Source organism: Phalacrocorax carbo, chromosome 3 (assembly GCF_963921805.1).
Source record: "Phalacrocorax carbo chromosome 3, bPhaCar2.1, whole genome shotgun sequence".
Taxonomy (NCBI): Eukaryota; Metazoa; Chordata; class Aves; order Suliformes; family Phalacrocoracidae; genus Phalacrocorax; species Phalacrocorax carbo.
Window position 1 is genome coordinate 14817140 of NC_087515.1, and position 22021 is coordinate 14839160.

At 41.4% G+C, this 22021-nt stretch overlaps 1 protein-coding gene across 1 annotated transcript; it reads right to left on the reverse strand.

Moving 5' to 3' along the window:
* Positions 1–334: 334 nt before the first annotated feature.
* On the reverse strand, positions 335–19443 carry FAM98A (family with sequence similarity 98 member A). Its single transcript, XM_064445929.1, has 9 exons — positions 19338–19443; positions 19063–19141; positions 15896–16044; positions 14167–14301; positions 10490–10674; positions 8051–8131; positions 6566–6682; positions 3719–3886; positions 335–2207 (listed from the first exon to the last, which is right to left on the reverse strand). Exons 2-9 carry the CDS (start codon positions 19113–19115, stop codon positions 1449–1451), a joined length of 1647 nt encoding a protein of 548 aa, XP_064301999.1. The 5' UTR covers positions 19116–19141; positions 19338–19443; the 3' UTR covers positions 335–1448.
* Positions 19444–22021: the final 2578 nt, after the last annotated feature.

The following is a 22021-nucleotide window of genomic DNA, read 5'->3' on the forward strand; positions in this document are numbered from 1 at the left end:
CATGGCATGCAGGAGCACAACCTGGGAGATAGGTGCTCACACAGCTTAAGAATTACTTCATACAGTGACCCCCAAGAGAGAGTAGTACGTGCTGCTACACCAGTTCAGAGGGAGAAACAGAACAAAACTCAGAGCAACTGAAGATCAATTCCTCCTGTCCACTCCTGTTCTGACAGCTTCTCAGGGGGCAGAATGCACAGGACAGCTGGGACAACTAGAACATCTAAAGTAGATCAAAATGTAAAACACATGAAGCAGACAAATGCCCATCAATTCCCAGCTACTGTAGCAACTGCTTTTTACTAATGAGAAGGAAAAGAAACTAAAGCAAAGGGAACATACAGATACTTTTATTGCTCACCTTTTATACAACAGCACACCTTCAGCCATTTTCTTTCACAGCTTCACAATGTTTATGTACACAAAAACCCAGCAAGAAGCATTATGTGGCTTTCAGTAAAGAAAAAAAAATTAGAACATCAAACTCAGCCAGGCTTTGTTTTCTGCAGCAATAATAAAAGGGCTTCCTCCAGGCAGGAACTAATCTTCCCAGGCCGTAGTGCATTTCTTTAAAAAGACAACCCCCAAAACAAATTGCCCTAGATTTGCTGAGGCAGTGGTATTAACTTGCAAATAAAATAAATTTCGGTTTGTCATTTCTTCTAGCTGATTTCAAGTAAAAATTAGGTTTGGAGGTGGAGCAACTTGTTTTGGATGGATGCAGGTCAGTTTGAATTGCTACACTAACTACAGGCCTACACACACTATCAGTTCACAATTTAGCTTAGTTTTAAATGATCTTTGCAGATTTTGGCGGCACAGTCTTCAGAGTTGGGCAGGTGGGAAAACTTTGTTTAGCAGGAGATAAGGCTACCGAACATGGCATCCACAGCAGAGCTCACATAACAGACAACAAACCTGTTTGTCAGAGGGAGTTCACTGCGCGTGCACACGTGTGTGTAACATCTTCGTGACTAAAACGAGGCCAGCAAGCCAAAAAAAGCAATATTCGGAACTGGTTTTAGAACATGTAATTGAACAATGATTAGGGGAAAAACGCAGAGTTCTATTGTGCATTATAATAGACAAAATTGACCAGACAGGTCTTGGTATTTCTCTAATTCAAAGCAGAAGGCAAACACAGCAGGTAGTTTCAGAACAAAAGTGTTTTGAGCATAGGGAACCAGTCCAACATCTAAAAAGCATGGCTATTAGTTGATGTTTAGGGTGCAGTAGATAGCGATGACGCATTTAACTGAAACAGGTTGGGGTCAGAAGGGAGGAGAGGTCTACAGAAAGTTGTATTTTGCTCAATGCAAAACATCCCACCCAAAGAGATTCTACCTGCCACGTACAAACCTGTACTAATTCAAGCAGCAATTAAGCCAGGCCTCTGAAACCAGGTTTCTATTACGTGAGCTCTGCTGAAGCATAGGTTTTTAGCAGCCTCAGCTTGTGAAGTGTCTTCCTTGTCCAAAGCCAGATTGATTATACTGATAACCTCCATGCTGGAAGTGCTGCTCAAACTGCCCCCCTTGATTAAAGTTCTGTCCACCTCTGCCCCCCCAGCCTCCTCCTTGACCTCCACGGCCACCACGACCTCCACGGCCACCCCTCCCTCCTCCACGCCCACCCCCTCGGTCACTGTGGGACCCACCATCTTGATATCTGTTTTCTTGCTGGTAGCCACCACCACCCCCCCCTTGGTAGCCACTTCCTGAATATGAAGATGACTGGTAGCCACCATAGCCTCCTCCTTGGTAGCCACCACCACTGCCACCACCACTGTGGTAGCCACCTGTTTGAAAACCTGCATCTCTGTAGTTGCTCTCCCTGTAACTGCCATCCTGGTAGCCACCACCTCCACCATCTGTCCAGCCTCCTTGAAGCTTGTTTCCTCTTCCACCTCCTCTGCCTCCATGATCATAACCACCACGTCCTCGTCCCCCTCGATCGTGGCTTCCTTGTTCGTGACCTCCTCGCCCTCCATATGATGAGTCATAGCCTCCTCTTCCTCCTCGGTCGTGACCCCCATGGTCATAACCTCCTCGTCCTCCATATGAGGACTCGTAGCCACCTCTTCCTCCTCTGCCACCGCCTTGTTGCGGACCAGCCTCTGGTCTTTTCTGCCATGGTGGCATCTCAGGAGGTGGCGGTTCAATTTCATTGGGCCTTCCTCCTCTGTCAGGCACTCTGCCCATTAGCACCTGCAAAGGGAAAGGGAAACCTGCCATAGGAGTTGTAACTCCTCACAGAAGTCACACATACTGATACACATTACAAACAGCAGCGGCTCAAGGGTTTTTACATCTAGAGAATTTCATCAAGACAAACTTTCGTATATTTGAATGTGACAGACCTTTGTCTCCAATTAATAAACAAGGATTATCTAGTACTCCAAGCACTGCTAACAAGGCGTGTCTGGAGACCTGGATTTTTTGTTCAAACAGGCATACCAGTAGAGGCATCAATACAGTCTTTCACTAACTGTTTACTAGTGCAGACTGCTAATCTCAAACAACCACAAGTACAGTGCAATGCAGTCTCTCTCCTAAAGAGTACTCTGAACTGCTGTAGAAGCCATTGGCTGAGATGGTATCTTTGGTAAACAGTGCAAAGATTTTTATTTTCTAGTAAGGACACCCCCCGCCCCCAACAAACAGGTGTCAGTGCTGACCAGAGTTGAGCAGACTCTAGAAGGTCTTCAGCTGTCCAAGGATGCTATGACATGAAGAATTTAGCAAGACTTAAAATGGGACAGGACACTTGCATTGCTTCAAATTTTAAAGTGATAACAGAAAAACTTAAATAGAAGCCGGTTACTTTGTTACTTTATGTCACTGTCTTGGACAACATTTAATGTTGATAATGGAAATAAGTTAACAGGATATGAATCAGCAGTAGTGCAGTATTGTATTTCTAGTAAAACATACATACGATCTTGTGATAGTCACACCTGTCTTCCCACTTAATTTCTTCTACATTTCACACTCCAACTACACTAAAAAGGTGTAAAAATTTAGGGGGGGGGGGGGGGGGCGCATGTCAAATCAGCACACCCCCATTCCATCCTAAATTAATTAGAATATTACCTGAAATACAACTGGTACCCAATATGGGGAAAAAAAAATGCATGTACACCCATGAATTTTAAAGTGCCAAGTACACTGCTGTACATAGCTACTGAGCTTCAAGTTCAGCACATATACTTTTGTGATCCTACTACTCCTGTAAAATCATAATTTTTGAAACAAGGGAAATTGCTTTGTCTAAATCATAATGCTACTATGTCATTGCTAACGCTACACACTTGATGATAATCTAACCTTGAAGATCCTTGCTTTGTAATCTTAATACATTGCATATACATAGACCAGAAACATGGTTACTATGTAGGTGTTTTAGACATGGTGACAGAATTAGGTAGCAGCAGTGTAATGACATCAGTAATTCTGATAAGGCAGAGCAGGCCTACTCCCACTGAAAGAAATCAAAGATATTTCAGCAATTTTTTACTGCAACTAATCAAGGGGCACTCTGAACCTAAACAGGTGAAACTGCAGTTCCCACAATGCACTGACTGGTGCATAATCTCGAGTATACAAACACCAAGTTTCTTTATTTCCAAATTCCACTTACAAACCTAAAAAAAGTAGCATTTATTACCACATTCAAGTTACTTAAATATTTAGAACAAGCCATTTGTCACCAAAGGTACCTTATTAATGGCACATGCAGTCTTCTCTCGGATGGACCCACTGCTTGTTCTCATAATCTTTGACAGATCCTGCCGAGCTGCCAAGAGATTTGCAACGGAAATAGTGCACTTAGTAGATAAAAGGGCACGTTTTGGCTGGTAGACTTTAGCCAGTTTTTCTGTTTGACTCTGTTGGAGAGAACAAAAACAAAACCCAGTCAGCTAAAGCAATAGGAAAGCGATGGGACACCTCACCAAAAGAATCAAATCAACACTAAAGAACAAGACACTACTGCAAATAGAACAAAAATTAATATAAAAACAGTGAGAACCACCTTGTTACTAAGAATCACTGCAACAAAGCTAGCATTTGTCAAATTAATTTCTTAATATATGAAACATTATTCTGACTGAACTGACAAGACACTGATCTTCTGACAATTTTAAGATTGACAATATATACATGCAGACTACATTACTTCCAGGCAAACACAGAAGAGAAGTGTGACATACAGTTACACAAATTTGCTAATGTCTAAAAGATACTGAGTGAAACACATCTGTGTCCAGCCTCCAGACCTCCTTCTGTGCCTGCATCCTGACCCACACCCATTCCAGTCAGGCTAGCATCACCATATCTCCAACACTGTATCAGCAGAAAAAGGCTGTGTTAACTCTTTCATACTCTTCATTCCAGTCAGCTTCTTCAAAGGCAAGCCATCAGAGGTACTGGTAGAACTAAAGCTCTCAAGTGCTTGCTCTAATTCAATCTTTTGTCTCACATACTGGTGCCCAAGCTAGAAATGAGATCCTACATGTCAACTTTGCCTTGTATGCAATCTCTCTTCCTCTGCTGCCTTTTGGCATTAGCCATACTGGCTTTAGTGAACACCTCAGAAGTATGACAGCAGTTTTCCAAGTGACAGACAAAACAGAAATCTGTGCTACTAGCCATGAGTTAATACATGAGTTACATCTATCTTCAGCAATCGAGTGTAATGTGTGATTGTGATGCAGTTAGGATAAACCAGATTGCAATCGGCACACAGACAAAAGGGTTACTTTTCGTCCAGACCCCGGATGACAGCAGTGGGGACAGGCAAAAGAGGTTTTCCAACAAATCTCTTGACAGGGCATGAACCTAGGAGCAAATTTTAAAATCCTGTTTTCCATCTAAAGGCAGAAAACCAGAACTGGGAAGAATTTCAAGTATGTATTTCCAAGTTACTCAGTAATAAGTTTTTAGAACCAAAAGCTTCTACTTTTATATTACAAGTTGAGCAGGGCTTATTCAAAATGAAGGAAAACACATGTCATTTACCTGACTCTGGCTAAAGGCGGAAGAAGCAACAGTATTCACCAGAGTAGTAGTATATTTTTCCCTGGCAACTTTGACTGAGCTCTGAGCACAGTATTTTGGTGCTATGATATTATCCTTTTAGGTGAAACTTGACATTTTTGAACTTAAAAAAACCCCTAGTAAGACTATGAAGTTTTTACTGGTGTTTCCACTACCTGGAGTAGTGACTATTTAGTTTATTCCAATACTTCAAGTTTTAAAATACTAAATTAACTTCATGTATTAAACCATTGCTAAAATTTACTGTTAGAACAAACTGTACTGCATGTCTGGAAAAGCATAGCCACATTCTCCAATTTTGTATTGTTATGGTCCTAAAAAAAAATCAGATCTGCATTTCAACAGACAGAAATGCATATATGATTTGTGTGTTTTTGTGAAAGGATTTCATGTAGCTAATCAAGTTCAAAAACATCTGAGAATTTGCCTAGGAAAAAAAATAAACATAAATGGATTTAGATGCCAAAGCTACAATTAGAAGTCCCTGGTGTTTAACCTAAACCATCCTTTTGCAGATTTTCATTCACTATTAAAATATTCAAACGATCAGATAGTTCTTCAATCATCTACTAAAAAAACATGAAGAATACAAGGTTTAAGAGACAGGACAGTAGTAGAAGTCTTGCTCAGGTGATGAAACAGAAAAGGGAGAGGTCACAGTTTATTATTAAAATACAGTTGCTTTTTGAATAAATCATTTATCAAGAAAAAACACTTGATGATTCATGTGTCACAGTTTATCACTAATAATTCAGTCTAAAACACTGCCAGCAGCGTAATTAACAGCATGTTAGTAGATCTGGTTTAGTCCTAGAAAGTAAGTGATATGTACTATTTTTAAAATCTTGTAATTCCTTTTTCACTATCAAATATAGGAAATTGGGAAGCCATGTAATTCTTTTTAAGAGCAGAATGTGTATCACATACTCAGAGAACAGACGTCATGTCACAGCCACTTGCACAGTTCAAAGACAAAAGAAGCACATAAAATTACCCTGTCTATGAGGTAAGAACAAGTAGTGCCTTAGCAGCTTTTCTCATGTGCATCTGTGGAGTTGTGCTTGCAGACACACTGAGTTAAGGAAATCTGATCACTGTGGACAGCACAAAGTAAGTTAAGGGACGGTCAACAGGAAGATGCTTTTCTACCATCACACAAACATAGCACTTAATGATTCACATTATGGCACTCTGAACACAAATGGTTGGATCAGTAATCTCCACTATTTTCTTCCAGTGACCTATTAAATTGTATGTTTTGGCTTTGGTATGTAGTTACACACCATCTATCTTCTCACTTTACATACTATTTTAAAATCCAACAAATCAGCTTTTAAAAAAAATATTTTTAGTCATCTTAGATTGTCATAAACTTCTTCAGAAACTCAAACCAAAACCAGAGGACACCTGTGGTTATTTCTTACTCATGAAACAATGAAGCAGCTTTCCAGAGATACTTCTCAAAAAGCATTACCATCAACCAGGACTTCACAGCAAATTGTTTGTACCTTAGCTCTATCTGACCAGCCAAAGGACTGCACAGTAACGTCCAAACGTTTGACTAACAGTTTTCTTCGGACTTCGTATTCGTTGACTATGGCTTGATTAATTGCTTCAATTTTTTCCTGAAATAAAAATTTGCAAACATAACCTACAGATTATAGATAAAATGTTTCTACTTAAGATAATAAACTACATGGATGGAAGAAAACAAGACACACGGCAATATTAATCAGGGCTTAGGCTGCAATTATGTACCTTGGCAAATGGGCGCACAGCAAGATATGCCTGCTGGCACTATTTTTCTGAAGGCTTCAGAGGCTCTGTTATCCTCACATTCAGCCTTCTACCATTTCTAACAGCACAGCTGTCTGGTTTTTCACAAGGGACATAAAAACTGCACATACTGCTGAGGCATTTCTCAACACCCACCAGGACAGAGAAGCAAAAGCAAGAAAATACTACATGCAAGAAGCTGAAGGAGATGCAAAGACATACGTAAGTCCGAGGGACCAGGGTGCCCTTGCCTTCTTAAAAAGTAGTAAGCTTAAGGACAAAGATAGAGCAAAGATAGAGGACTAAAACTAAGTAAAGTACTGTAAGAGGATCTTGATTAAAGCACAATCTGCATACAGACAAGACAACAGAGTGCCCTACAGGGAAAAGCCATCACTAGAAACACACCTGGTAGCAGACAGCGGTCTAGTCAGAGCAACAGTTGAGATTTTAAGGCACCAATAAGGCAATTATTTATGCATTGACTGAAGCCTGGCTGGAGGGGAGCAGTAGGGCCCACTTTCAGCCTCAACAATACAAGCACTGAAGGAAGCAGAGTGTTGGGAGTAGATGAGCTTCAACCTTAAGCAAGACACAAGAGAGACTTGCAGTCTTGCAGCAGTAGTCATAGCTTTGTGTTGGTTCAGCGGCAGTATCTAACCCAGGCACCATCCTTCTAGAACAGCAGGTGACAAAACTCAGCTGGAGATGATTGTGGCTCTGCCACCTGAGTGTACAGCCTCTCCCAGCTTCCACCTGCACACCCACTGCTTCTTGGAGAAGAGGCTATGAAGGAAGCAGGACAGTAGAGAGGAGGGAATGATGGGAAGACACAGAGGTTAGCTGGAAAGAAGCTAGTCAGATGGAAAGAGGGGATTGTGACACCATCTCAGCAAGGCTAGGTCAGACAGTACTGGCAAGTGGCAGGAGAGGAGGGCTTAACTACTGCACAAGCATGAAGGTCAGCACCACCATTGTACATCTCCTTTATTCTGGAAAACTTCTGCCTGCATCTGGACATACAGATTCATGAGCCTAAGATCTCATCAGTTGCTGAACATTTATTGTACCAACATATATGTAAAATACTGCAAGAAATTGTCTTATGTTCAGAAAGAGATGAGAAAATTAATTTTGAGACATTACACTCAGAATCCAGATCGATACTTTACATACCTGAAAAAGGGAAACAGGCTCTAATACCTGTAACTACTTACCCAGTGAGCTGGTCCCAGTTGTTTCTTCAATAAAGGTTTTCCAACATGATTAGGTGGAACCTTTGCTAGGGTTTCCTTCAGCTGTTAGGAGAGACAAAAATATAAGCATTGGCTAAAAAAAAATCAGCTTTTCAAGATTCAAATTACAGGAGAGGACTCTTGGACAGTCATAGGTATGACAAAGCAACCTCAAATATCAAGAAGTTTTCTCTGGGACAGAGAACCAAGCACGCTTCTTTTGGAAAGCAACTATTTTTCTATTTCCTGTAGTCTCAGCTATAATTATTTAAAAATTCAGAGAAGGGACTACAGAGTAGATCTACAGTTAAAATAGAAAGATTCTATGAGGTACAGCTCCCCTTGAAGACAAAGGGATTATTCTACACATCACCACTTTAATTTAAAAAAAAAACCCACATTTTTATCAAAAAGGTTCTATTTAGAAGGACCCCTCTTTACAATCAAAAGGAGAAAAGCGTCAATATAAAAATGTAAATTTAACTTGCATTTTAAAGGTCTGAGCAGAATCTAGGTTATCTTTCCCATCCCAAAATTTCTGAGGACTTCAGAGTGAAGAAACAGTGACAAAAAATTTGGATCAAAACAGGTTGGAGCTATAAAACTTCACTTTTCCACTGCTGCAAACCACGTTTTTCAACTTCCTTGGCTGTTCATGCCAGCAGTTGGTTTAACACGTTCAGTGGCCTGGTTTTCCAACTACTGAGCCCAGTTTGTTTAACAAAGACTTTTAAAACCAAGTGCTTTCAGAATAGCAGAGGTAGCAGTTCATTCAAGTATCAGCATGAATGTGGTGGATCATTAACAGAGTCAGTCAGTTACACAAAGATCCTACTCCAAACCATACTACGTATCCGTGAAGAAAAGGTAGCTTGATTTTCACATGCTAGATCAGAATACTGCCATACTAAGACTCACTTTTTAGACATAAGAAAACTAAGGTGATCTCTTGTCCTAACCGACATCTTAGAGTCGAGAGTAAAATTTTCACATTACGTTATTTAAGTTTGCTCAACTTTGTGATATATTTTAATTTACAAAGTGAAATACGTTTTTCAGTTATTAGTCAGCTTTACTTTCTCCTTCTCAAACACTACCTACATCTGAGGTGTTCACACTGTCAGCACCACAGCTATATACGATTTCTGAACAACTCTGTAGGTTAGAAATTCCCAATGTATTTTATTACGCTACAAGGACTGTTCACAGGGTTTTTCAGTGTAACCACCTATGGATATAAATCAGTGAGATAACATTCAATTAACCTTAATGATTTTGCAAGGTGTATGCAAGTTTGACTTTAAAGCAAGACAATGTAAAACAGTCAATTAGTTAAACATAACCAAATTTCCAGATTAAAAAGGTTTTGATCTACTTTGTATTCTGTATTTTTATATTCTTTTCACCAAAGCTTGCTAGCAGCATTCATTGTTATAAATATTTTCTACCTTTTATAGAAAACAGAAGCACAGATTTCTTATGTATCTAACTATTTAATGCCCATGACAATGCCAAAAAACAGAAACCAAACTGCTTCCACTCAACACCTTGGATTTCTGCTGAAAACCATCCTCTTCTTAAACAGCTTAATCCAAACTGATTCCTTGCAAAGGAATGAAGCACTATTTTCAGCTGCTTGGATTTGTTTAAGCACAGTGCAACTAACAGCTTAATCAAAAAACTTCTCTGAAAGTATTTTGAGGAGATTTGTAATCATATCCGTTCTTCAAAGTTCACAAAGGTTCTCTTCTGCTGTTCTGCTCTCCCCTACCCTGCAAGTTAACTTACTTAATACAGCTTAGAAACCTTCTGTCCCCCACCCTTTGGTCTGTGCACTGGACAGTCCACTCCGCTCCTCTGCTTTATAGAAATTACTCAAACAGAAGTAAATTTGTTTAAAATAATGCAACAACAACCTGAAGATCACATACAAATAAAGGAACAAAAATAAATGGAACCACAAGAACTGATGAAGCCTTAGGGAAAAGGTGTAAACTTGACTTTAGTTACAACACCTTTTAACCTAAACATTTTTAAAACAGCAGGTTCCTGTAAAAATTTGTTTAGGTGTATTTCCTGGAATACATTTCTCCTTAACGTTCTTCCTGAGTCCTAAGCTCAGCATTTTCCACGTCTCCTGCAACAGGTGATGACAGTAAAACCTAGAGCAGAGTAAGAAAAATCTCACCCCATAAGGCAATGATAGCAGTAGTCCCTGACCTCGTGCCTTGGCATGGAAAAAGCCTTTAAATTAATTTTCAAAATCCTGATTCTTGGCATACTCAGTAAATCACATTAACTCTCATTCAGAATTCAAACACTGAAGTTTCACAAGAGGCAAATGTCTCCCTGGTAGCAGAACTATTTTCCATCAAAACAGTAACATCATAAATATTCTAGTTTTGTTCCTTTGAATCTTACTTTTTTTTCAATTCCACTGAAGAACTGGAACATCGTTATGTTGGCTGGAGGCTTGGACATCCCTAAAGCAATACATATGCCTTTTAGCTCCTGAAAGACTTCACTGCCACCTCCTTCCTGTGCTTTTTTAGGAGGGGCATTCACACACAGCATTCTGGCAGCTTCCAGTTCTGAGATGAGGTATGCTGGGGTAAGAAAAATTAGATTTCAGCATCAGATATAGCCGAGTTAAATTATTTTAGAACTAGTGAGAACTCATGTGCTTACAACCAACAAATGTGCAAAAGAGAGAGTTAGGGCTATAATTTTGGTATCCACGGCACACTCCTATTTCTAATAATCACTGAGCCCAGTGCTAGAAACACAACAAACAGGAAAGGTTTAGTACAACCAATTAAAACCTGGAAAAAGTCCCTATGATTCTGACAGGTATTCATCACAGCGTTGAACAGAGCATAGCTCTTTTCCTTCAGGCTTTGCCCAGCAAAGACAGGAGACTAGGAACATGGAAATAAGCAGGATGAGAGATGGGGACATGCACTTTATGCTAGGCAAGCAAAGCACTCCATGAGGCTCTAGGAACAATGGAAATGAGTAGAGAGAAGTGAGACATTGGATTAATCTCCTCTACTTCCCCAGGCAAGATGCAGAGTGGAAAAATAACCCCACTTTTAAAAGTACTTTTGAGAATTCAGGTTTATAATAACTTCAGAAAGGAAGGAAGTAACTGATGAAATAGAAACTAGAATGCCTGCAGCGCTCTTCAATACCAGAACTGCAAGAGCCTACCATCACAACTCCTTTATCAAACAAACAGAAAAACTAAAATCATGTAATTTCTGAACACAGTCTACACCCAAAATTTCAGCACTAGGTGCAGGTTACAGTGATACAAATTTAGTGCACAGCTGTTGCCTGCATTTGACACAATTTTGAAGTTTCAACTGAAAAAAATGCACAGGTTTAACAATATTTCTATCATGAATCATACCAGCTGACCATAACAGTATTTATAAAAATAAGGATTGAAAAACAGATACTGTACTGATAAAGACAGGCTTGTGAGCAGGGACGTAAACCCGTGGCTATACAAAAGCAGCTTACTACCTATAAAATTGGGACAGATCAAAAGATTAGGAAAAGAAAAGGAAAGGAAAGAAAAGGAAAAGATTAGGAAAAGATAGTTGTAATGATCTCTAGAATTTCTTCTAGATCTCTAGAATGTCTTCTGCTAAAGACACAGAACACCTTATAAAATTCTTAAAATACATAAAGCAGTGAAGAAACCTTTGTAAGTTCTTTCAATGGTACTTTACACAGATTTTTCTTATATTCAACTTTCAATTATTTACACCCCATTAGGACCTCCTGAAAAAGAAACTAGCAGCAGGATTTTGTTTCAAGAATTCAGAGATCACATTCAAGCTACTGTCAACCTCCTCTGACATAGACTGAAATTTATAAGTCTATCACTGTAAGACATAAATGTTTTCCAGATAGTGATTCTTTTTTGCAGACCTTTTCTGAGCCAACCTGAAACTCCTGTACTTTATATTTTTTGAAGATGCCAGTAATTAATATTGTTTTCTAGTGATGCTGCACACCAAGACAATCCTAACTACTTATGTTTATTTGGTGCTTCCCTCCCCCAGCAATATCACTACATCTTCCAATTGATATAAACTGTGCTGCATTTTGTTAAAATGTAAAATACCCTTGCTTTCCATTGAAGAGGGTTATTCTGTTTTTTCCTGAAAAGATCTGGTTTTATGGCTCACATATGACAGGATACCTAATAAGTTAGCTTAATGTAGGTAAAGCAAGCTATGCAAAAGTTTTAGGCATTACTATCATGGTACACACAACAGGAATTTGGCATCTATTTCAATGCCACATTTGACAGTAAACATAGTATTCCTGCCAGATGGGATACCAGAGGTCATCTTCCAAACATGGCCTTACATTACCAAACCGTGCATCACAGAGGACCTCTGGGATAACTGCCTGTCACAGACAAGCCAAATTTATTAAATGGCTTGACTTACAGAGAATAAGCTGAAGGGCAGATTGTTTGAGCTAAAAAATATTTTAAATGTAATAATTACCTCACTTCATCTGACATTTTTGAACATACTATCAAAACAAATTCAGATTAAGTCTTACTTCTCATCTTTCTCCTACTGTTGAAATACAGAAACCAACTCTATAATTAATTTCTTACATCTCAGCAGAGGGCAGAACTAAATTTCTGTTTTGAAAAGTTAAAGAATTAGCAGCAACTGAGGAAGCAAATAAAACATTAACTTATGTTGAATTTAAGATCAGATTAAAATTAGTATTAAAATTTCTAATTGACACTTGTAAAAAAAAAAAAAGTTTTTTTAACATGTCATAGAATCATTAAGGTTGGAAAAGACCCTTAAGATCATTGAGTCCAACTGCTAACCTGTCACTGCCAAGCCCACCACTAAACCATACCCTCAAGCACCATGTCTACCATTCTTTTAAATACCTCCAGGGATAGAGACTCCACCACCTCCCTGGGCAGCCTGTTCCAAGGTTTGACAACCCTTTTGGTGAAGAAGTTTTTTTTAATATCCAGCCTAAACTTCCCCTGGTGCAGCTTGAGGCCATTTCCTCTTGTCCTATCACTTGTTACTAGGGAGAAGAAACCAACCCCATGCCTCGCTACAACCTCCTCTCAGGTAGTTGTAGAGAGCAATAAGGTCTCCCCTCAGCCTCCTCTTCTCCAGACTAAACAACCCCAGCTCCCTCAGCCACTCCTCATAAGACTTGTTCTCTAGACCCTTCACCAGCTTCACTGCCCTTTTCTGGACACACTCCAGCACCTTGATATCCTTCTTGTAGTGAGGGGCTCAAAACAGAACACAGTACTCGAGATGCGGCCTCACCAGTGCCAAGTACAGGGGAACAATCACTGCCCTGCTCCTGCTGGTCACACTATTCCTGATACAAGCCAGGATGCCATTGGCTTTCTTGAAATATAAGTACCATTTTTTCTCTTCTAACAGTTCCTAAGCAGGAATAAATCCAGTTCAGGTATTGAGACCTGCTGGATGGAAAAGTAATAGGAACACATCACCACTGCTACTGCTAATTTCTTTTCAAACAGGAGAATGCAACATTGAAGCTATTTACTAAGGGAGATGACCAAAAGAACTGGGAGTTGGGATAAAACATTTTCTCTTTTTCACAACAATTCCAATGGTTGTCAGAGTGTAGGAAAATGCAAGTCTTATTGCACCTTGCAAGTCCTCATGGTGGGGGCTCCAAAATGATGATGCATCTGATGTTAGTGGTCATTTTTACAACCCTTCTAATCAAAGTTCAGTGGCTAAATCCTGGCAGAAGTCTTCAAACTATTCCCTCTTCAGAGTACCTTTTGAGAAGTAACAGGTCAGGCTTTTTGCTAGTGAATGTGAAAAAGGTTAATACTCAAAATGTTTACCATCATATACTGGCTACAGTGTGATTGGTAAGTTTATGAGACCCAAAAGAATAATATTCTGACACTGTAAATTACAGGGAAAAATAATTCATAATTTTAGATCTCTATACATTGTGATAGAAAAACAGTATCTCATTAAATGTAAATGTAAAAAAATACTGATTCTCGCACAAAAACAGATTTGCTTGCAAGCACCCTTTTAACTTACTAAGCAGCAAGAGACAGTTCTTTTGATTATGAAGGCGTTTTGTCACATCCCCTGATGTTAATGATGTATATGGACAGTTCATTTCAGCCAGCAACCCACTCATTTCGAGTTGAAATTCTTCTGCTTCATTTGGACCTTAGAAGGAAAAGAATAATAATTTGTTCACAGCTAATACAGGTATCTCTGGGTACGATTAGAACGAATTAGCTCTTTTTAAATAAAAATAATGCTTTGATCCTGTTGCTATTTAACATTAAATCCCTGCTTTTAATGGAAGCCAAATGTGTTCTTTGGGTTTCTCAAAGACACAGAACAACCTGTTTGGAGCCATGATATTCCTCATAATTGTAAAATTACGTTTCACTGACAGCTTTGCCCACCTACAACAGACAGCCACTGGCAACTTCTACAATGAAAAGTGACATTAAAAACATAACAAGTTTTACCGGGGTATTTTATGTATCAACTAACTGTTCCCACTACAGATGTATTAGATAGTTCTGAAAAAAGTCACGTATAATATGGTTTATGAGCTCTCATATTTTTACTACTTCTCCCTGTAAGCTCACATTTGTCAACTGATCTCAGTTTGTACCAATATCCTTTAAAAAATTAAGTCATGTAAGCCAAAGTTTAGACTGATATTTGTGTCAGAAATTAGTGAGACTAATCTGAATTTATTAAGCCAAGTTATGCAAAAAATAGTTAGGAGAGGTTTTTCTTCTTTTGAAAAGGGATCTCAACCCAAAATGTCTGTTATTTATAAACTCAAGTCACACAAACTGAAGGTAGGACTTGATGATGCTACAAAAAAAATTGTTTCTATCCCTGCGTTCAGAGAATTTGAAATGGCTGCTAGAATACTGCTGGATTGTGGTTTTGGTTTTGTTTGTTTTTTTTTTTAACACAAAACATATAGTAGGACCCTTATACTACTAGAAGAGGTGAGATGCTGTATTGTTACAAAGAAAGGGAGTCAAATACACTCAAAGAAAGGATGCATACGTCAAAAATAGGGAGAAAAAGGAAAGGAACAGATGTTGAAGTGAAAGGCTGCAATCTGTGGCCACTGAATAGGCTGAAAGTTAAGCTCACAAAGGCATTATGAGTTAATACACTAGAATTTCAGAAGTACAGGTTATCATGCCAATTTAACAATTCAATCTGTAGAATTTCATGACTAGTTGACTGAAAACATTTTTTGAAAACCAAGGTTTACTTCCTCCACTAAAATGATAAACATTTTCAGGCTCCTTCTCACAGTGTGTTTCATAAAGAGGGAGAAATACATAGTACACACAGAGTTAAGGTAACCAAGAATAAAAAGAAAATATGGCTACTTTAGTCATAAGAATGTTTCCTTGACCAGTGGGTATTTCCTACAGGAAGATTACAAACAGAAGTGTTGAAATAAAAGTATTCTCATGATCTAATTTTAAAAACCCACTAATATTTCCTTAAATCCAACCAAAAACTTTAAAAAAAACTCTATGGTTGAACAAATAAAAGAAAAACCTAATTTCAAAAGAAGGACTGTTTGATCCTCACTATTATTTCAGCCTCTACTGGCTGTTCATTAGGCAAATCTGAGGTGGAAAATATCCAAAATCTGACAGTGTGCAGATGATACTCCCTGGTACAACAGATATAGCAATTTTCAGCCCAAGTCTTTATGGCATGCAAGAACACACATTAAGTGCACGTTTGTGCTAGAGTTATGGCTACTTACTGTTAGTTGCCTGCACATTTTCCTCTAGTTTACAGAATAGCCGTAACTCAGATACCAACCAAGCACAGAGTTTGGTGAATTCAGGGGAACTGGCTCCACGAGAGACTGCTTGAGCCAGCGCTCCGTCATCTAACAATGGACCTTTATAACTGACAAGTAAAACAAAAGCACAGTTTATTAATGTTTGCTATGACTGATGTCCTGTGATAGATTTATTTTATGCTGTATACATATTGAGAGATACACCCACATCACATCTGTAGTGCCGAATGTCTAAACTGATAAGATTCCTGCACTGAACTGTAAGAAAAGGCATATTGAAAACGTCTCAGTAAACCCAGCATTTCCATGCACATTAGCTTGCTGCCAAAGACAGTGTCACAAAATACCATCATCAAAGGTTTCATCCTGGAGAATGTCATCACATACAGCGGCAACTTTCCTACCTCTATCTCTTGAAGATGCTACTTACAATATAACTATCTAGGGCAACTGCAGTTTCAAAATATCATTCCTTAGCACTACTTTACAGCATGTTGATTAATTACCGCTGGACTGGTGCATCTTTTTTGCCATTTCCTATCACGTATTAAAGGGTTGCCATGCAAAACAAAGCCTTCAATACAAACGTTGCAGAAGCGATCTGCAAAACAATATCCTCTTTTGAAAAATTACCTTCTTAAGCAGGCACAAGAAAAATAAATAGAATTAGTTCTTTGCGTAGGCAAAATCAGGCCTAGAGTAAGAAAACATGAGTATACAGATCAGGTCTTAGAAGACATAGCTTTCAAAACATCTGTGTATTGATACTCTGTTGGGGGAGGAGGAAGAGTAGGGAGAAGACTGCTTTATTAACGAGGTGGAAGCACAAAGTCAGAGTTCACTAGAATATTTAAGAGAAAATGCACAGTATTGTTCTGATATACTGCACCCAAAAGAGAAAGGCATCCAAGAGTGAGCATAATCGATCAAAATCCCTCTTACAAACTTCCAGGTAAAATCACCCACTAATACAAGAGCAACCCAGTGAGTCCAGCCAACTCTTGGCAAACCTCAAAAGTAAAAAACAAAACAAAACAAACCCCACACAATCAATCTCTCAAAGAGCAAATTATAATGTTATTCTCCACACTTTGTTCTTGTGCTTAACCTCACATATTTGGTCTTCACTGTAACAGCCTGTTACTTCATCCAACCAAAAAGAAGCCGCCACACTCAAAAATAACTTTTACCTCACAGAGCAGCTTGATTAGCGACCTAGAGTTAGTCTACTAGCAACAGCTAGTAGGGAAGCTGTAATCTGATGTATCACAACCCCACTATATTACCACAGCAGGCCAGACAATTCCAACAGGCTAATTAGACCAAGTTTAAGTCCCGTCCCACAGAGGTTTCAGACCTACATGTGTATAGGAACATCTGGGACTCCGAACCAAAACATCCAGTTATAGATCAAAGGAGAAGGAAAGTGATGACAAGCCTTTTGCTTTGGCAGGATCTGGATTTAAGTCACTGGTCACGTCAAAGGCCCCTTTTCTAGAATTTTTCTTTGATAGACATGACATATTGACTGTGTTATCTCTGACAATTATGACTTCAGCTACACATCTATTTGGCCAGCAATCCAACTTGCAGATTCCTGACTGCAAGCAGCTTTTTTTCTTCCATTCCTGCCAATGGCACATGTTCTAGAGCTACGCTACTCTTTTGGTAGCATTATGCTGTCCGATTTGTTTGCTTTTTCAATAGTTCAACAAACTGACTTACACGGCAAGAAGCCACTATTTGGGCACCTGGAGCACAAATCCAAAAAGAAACAACTCTTTGATGTATAATGCTACTTTAAAAAAAAAATCAAGTAATATATTAGCAATGTCTTCAGTACCTGGTTAGAAAAAATAAGTTGAACTGTGAAGGTTCACGGAGCTACTGCCAAAACTTAAAACCTCAAACACCCCAATCTTTCCAAACACAGGAAAACAGAACTCCAGTAGTCAAATGCAGTAGTTTTCCCAGTTGTTACCAATACTGTTGAAGCCCCATGTGTTTCGCCCTCCAAATTTTCTTTTCAATCCCTGTTGCCAATCTTGATTGATATGACTTATTCTTTAACCTGCTTTCGTTGTTGGCTTTATTTATTTATGTCAAAAATCAACAGCAACACATTCTATCTATAATTATACTGATAAAGACCACAAATCACAAATCCTTCAAGCAAACAACATCCTTTTAAATATATGGCAGAAAAAAGCAGCTGATCGCGGTATGTGCGTCACGGCAAAAACCTTTTCACATTTCAGTCAGAGAAATACCTGCCAAAAGAGAAGCCTATTTGTCAAGCTTTGGAACTATCATCACCAACTTAGTGTGGAAATATAATCCTTGCTGGAGCATAACGACTCTAGCCACAGAGTGATTTATGGGATTGTGGCCAATGTGAGTAAATACAGCTGTTTGCATAGAACCCGCAGCAGTAAAATTGTAACTGCCTCTTGTCTAAACTCTCAACAGTTTAGACATGCGAGCTTACAGCAGGGCATGTTCTCCTTGCACTCCCTTTCATATTTATAGAACTCTTACTGAGTCTGACGGAGTGACAGGTTTAAAATACAAGAGTTTTCTGTGCTATATTAAAAAAGATAATAAAGGAGAAAAATACTGTGTCATTTACAATTTCTTTTGGTATTATTTTTTACTAAATACAAAGCCTAAAAGTCTTCCTTTCCCCTAGCTTCTCTTAAAAGGTTTCTTTCTCCCTTCCCACCCCTCAGCTAGGACCACTCTGCTGAACAGAGGGCTCACAGATGACACGGCACCACCAGAACCAAGGAGATCAGCAGGCAGGAAGAGGTAAACGTTTCCAAAGCCCGTACAGGTAAAAACCTGCCTGTTTGGATCGGTGCTTTTTCTCAGACGCAACCGGTACCGTCCCCAGCGCCGCCACGGGGCCACCACCTTAGCTCTGAGGAGAAGGGACGGTTTCAGGTGCTGCCCTGGGCCGCGGCCCTCCGGGGCGACACCGGGACACGCCTGCCCGGGGCGGAGACCGGCGCGGGGGACCCGCACCAGGGCCACCGTCCCTCCTGCTCGCGGTTCCGGCAAGGACCGCCAAGCGCCCCTGCCCCCGCCCCCACCCCCACCCCCGCCGCTAGGCCCTGGTCACCTACCCCAGGTCCTCCAGCGACTCCAGCACGTCGCTCTCCAGGAGCTCGAACTCCATCCTGCGGCTGGGCACGGAGGGGGAACCTGCGCGAGAGCAGGACTCAGCACCCGCGGGACCCACCGCCCTCACCCCACCCCGCAGCCCGGCCCCGCGGTGGGGCTCAGCGGTGCCACCCCACCCCCGCCTCACGCTGCGGGGGGAGTGAGGACCCCCCCACTGCGCGCTTGCCCCGCCCCGCGCCCCCCGTGTCCCCCCCACGCCCCCGGCGGCCCCACGTACGCGGCCCGCACGGTGCTGCGCCGTCGACTGCCGGGTTGGCATGTCAGGGCGGGGAGGGGGGAGGAGGGAGGGAGGAGCAGGTCCCCGGCCTGACCCCTCGCGTAGCTGCGCTCGGACCGCCCACCGCGACGCCTGATCGGCGCGGCCCCCTCCCGCGGTGGTACCCCCCCTACCCGCCGAACCAGGCAGCGCCGCTAAACGGAGACGCGGGTGTGAGGGCGGGCGCTGGGGTGTTTCTGTGGAACAAGAGCCTGGGAGGAGCCGAGGATCTCACGTTTCTGTTCAGGCGGCATTTCGGGCAGCCCCGGAAGAAGGACACACCCACCCACCCCCTTCCGACACGGAACCCACGCTGGAATGTGCTGCGGCGAGCGGTGCCGCGGCAACGGGCGGGGGAGACGGTACAGGGCGGCAGAAGGGCCAAACTAGCAGGAGTGAGCGAGCGAGCGCTTCCCCTCCGGGCAGGACCCCGCGGCACCGGCGGGACCACACATCCCGGCATGCCGTGCGCCGCCCTTCCCGGCTGCCGTAGGTCCGCTACCCCCGCGGGGCTGGGGCTTGAGACACGTGTCGCGGTGATAAATTAGTTAAAATAAGAAACTGAAATGGCTGCTTCCGTGGGTCTTGTTTCTCCCTAGGCGGTGCCACTGGCTGCGGCGGCGCCTCGGTGTCCTGCGGGTGGTGCGGCTTTTGAGGATGCTGAAGCAGCGCTGGCCATACCAGAGCCTGCTCACCTCTGTGCTGACAGTTGAACTCCTGAAGGCAATTCTCTCTGACAGCTTTTTTAAAAAATTATTTTCAATTTTGGGGGCTGGGGACAGTGTAACGCTGTTCCCTTCTTTCAGTTGCTCAGTTGCCAACATCTTCAGAAGGGAAGCTGTGTGCATGGACAAAGATAGGTCGTTAATAATGGATAACTCGATCATATGGGATACTTCTTGCTTTTTCTAGTTCACTCAGGCAGCACTGCTGTATTGCCTGGGCCACAGCGTTGCCGCAGAAAGCACAGCAGTACGAAAAAGGAAGCATGAAAAAGAGAGCAGAGTATGTTGTAATGGGTAGGCTGTGCCAGAGAAAGCCAAAAGTGTTCATGCCAAAAATAATCCAAGTCCATCAACAGCAGTGAGTTGATGCTTCAGCAGAGGAGTCCTGGCTGCCTGTACTTCATTAAATTGCCCTTGGCAGGCGTAAAGAAGAGCCGTGTCCTGATAAGGAGGGACCTTGTAGCCTCAAGATAGGTAGGAGAACAAAAAAACAGTACCTCGAAGGGCAACGAAGAAGTAATTTCTCACTAACAGATGGTTCAGTCACTGGTTCTGCTAATAAAAACAGATCAATCTACAAATTTAGGGGGAAATTACCTCCTAAAGACTAAAAACTTAACCTTAAAGGAATAGCTTGGGCATTTCTGGTTCTTTGTATATTTTCTTCTAGTTGTATAGTGGTTGGTAAAGAGTAGCCATAGGCTCTTTCAGTTTTTTAAAAAACAACTAGATTAAAGCTCCTGGCAAGCTCCCTTATTGCTGCTGGGCTAAACTTGGCTGCAAGAATTTCCTGCCTTGACTTCAGTCCATTCACTTTGGATTTACTCACAGCATCTCAGATATTCTGTCTGGGAGCCTTGCCTGGGTGGGTGTTCTAAGCTGGAGTTTTGCGGGATTGGATTTTTTCCTCGCAAATTCAACAATGCAGCTGAAGGCTTGTGACACGTTTTTGATGTAACATTTACATTCAGTTTGCTGGTGCAACTGGAGGCGTACAAAGCAGGGCAGTAATTCCATAGTCTGACCCTGTTCCTCAGCTGCTGCTGCTTCTGGGCATAATGCTTAGCCCTTATTTCTGAAGTTTTTTTTTTTACTTTTTTTTTCCACCTGCCTTTTGTTTATTTCTCTCTTTGATTCAGTTGTGGCAATACTGTGGGGTACGGACGAGACAGAAGGCATCTTATCCAGTCTGTATCACCCAGTTTCACAACTGCCTGATTTTCCTTTTTGTGCTTTGGGAACCAGCAGTTTCTTGAAAACCATATGGATCTTGTGGCTGGGGAGAACAGTTGGAGGTGTGCTGCTAACCCAGAGCAGGCAGCTAAAATTTCCCCCGAGGACAGGGAAGACAGCATTGCTTTGCCATTCTGTGTCTTTTCAGCTGTGATTTTTTTTCCTAGCTACATAGAGGTTTTCACCACCCAAATTTTGGAGGCATGGGAGGTTTAATGGCAACTGTGCAACATCCTGGCCCCTGTAGAAGAAATCCACTTGGACACCATAGTTTTTGTTTTGCATACAACTGTTTCTCAAACAAGCTAATCTTGTTTGCTATCATGCTATGAGCTCCACAGCTTTGCAGAACAGTTAATTCTGGGAGCAGCAGCTGCCACTCAGGCTGTCAGCTCACACCAGGGCTGTAACTGGGGTGGCTGATTTCCATGGGCTACCAAAGGCTCTGCAGAAGACTTGTCAAGCTGCAGAACTGAGCTCAGCTCTCCTTGTGTTTGTTCTCTGCCTGGTTGTGTTTGTTACAGCTCCGTCCCTCCCCACCCTCACTCCAGGGAGTTGTAGCTCTAGGAGTCCACATGGTCCTCAGGCAGCTTCACTGCAGCATCCTGGCTGGAGCCATACATGACTCCCTGTGCTGTGCCAGCACTGCAAAAGCCATGTAATACCAATTTTCCCTACAGGAAGAAC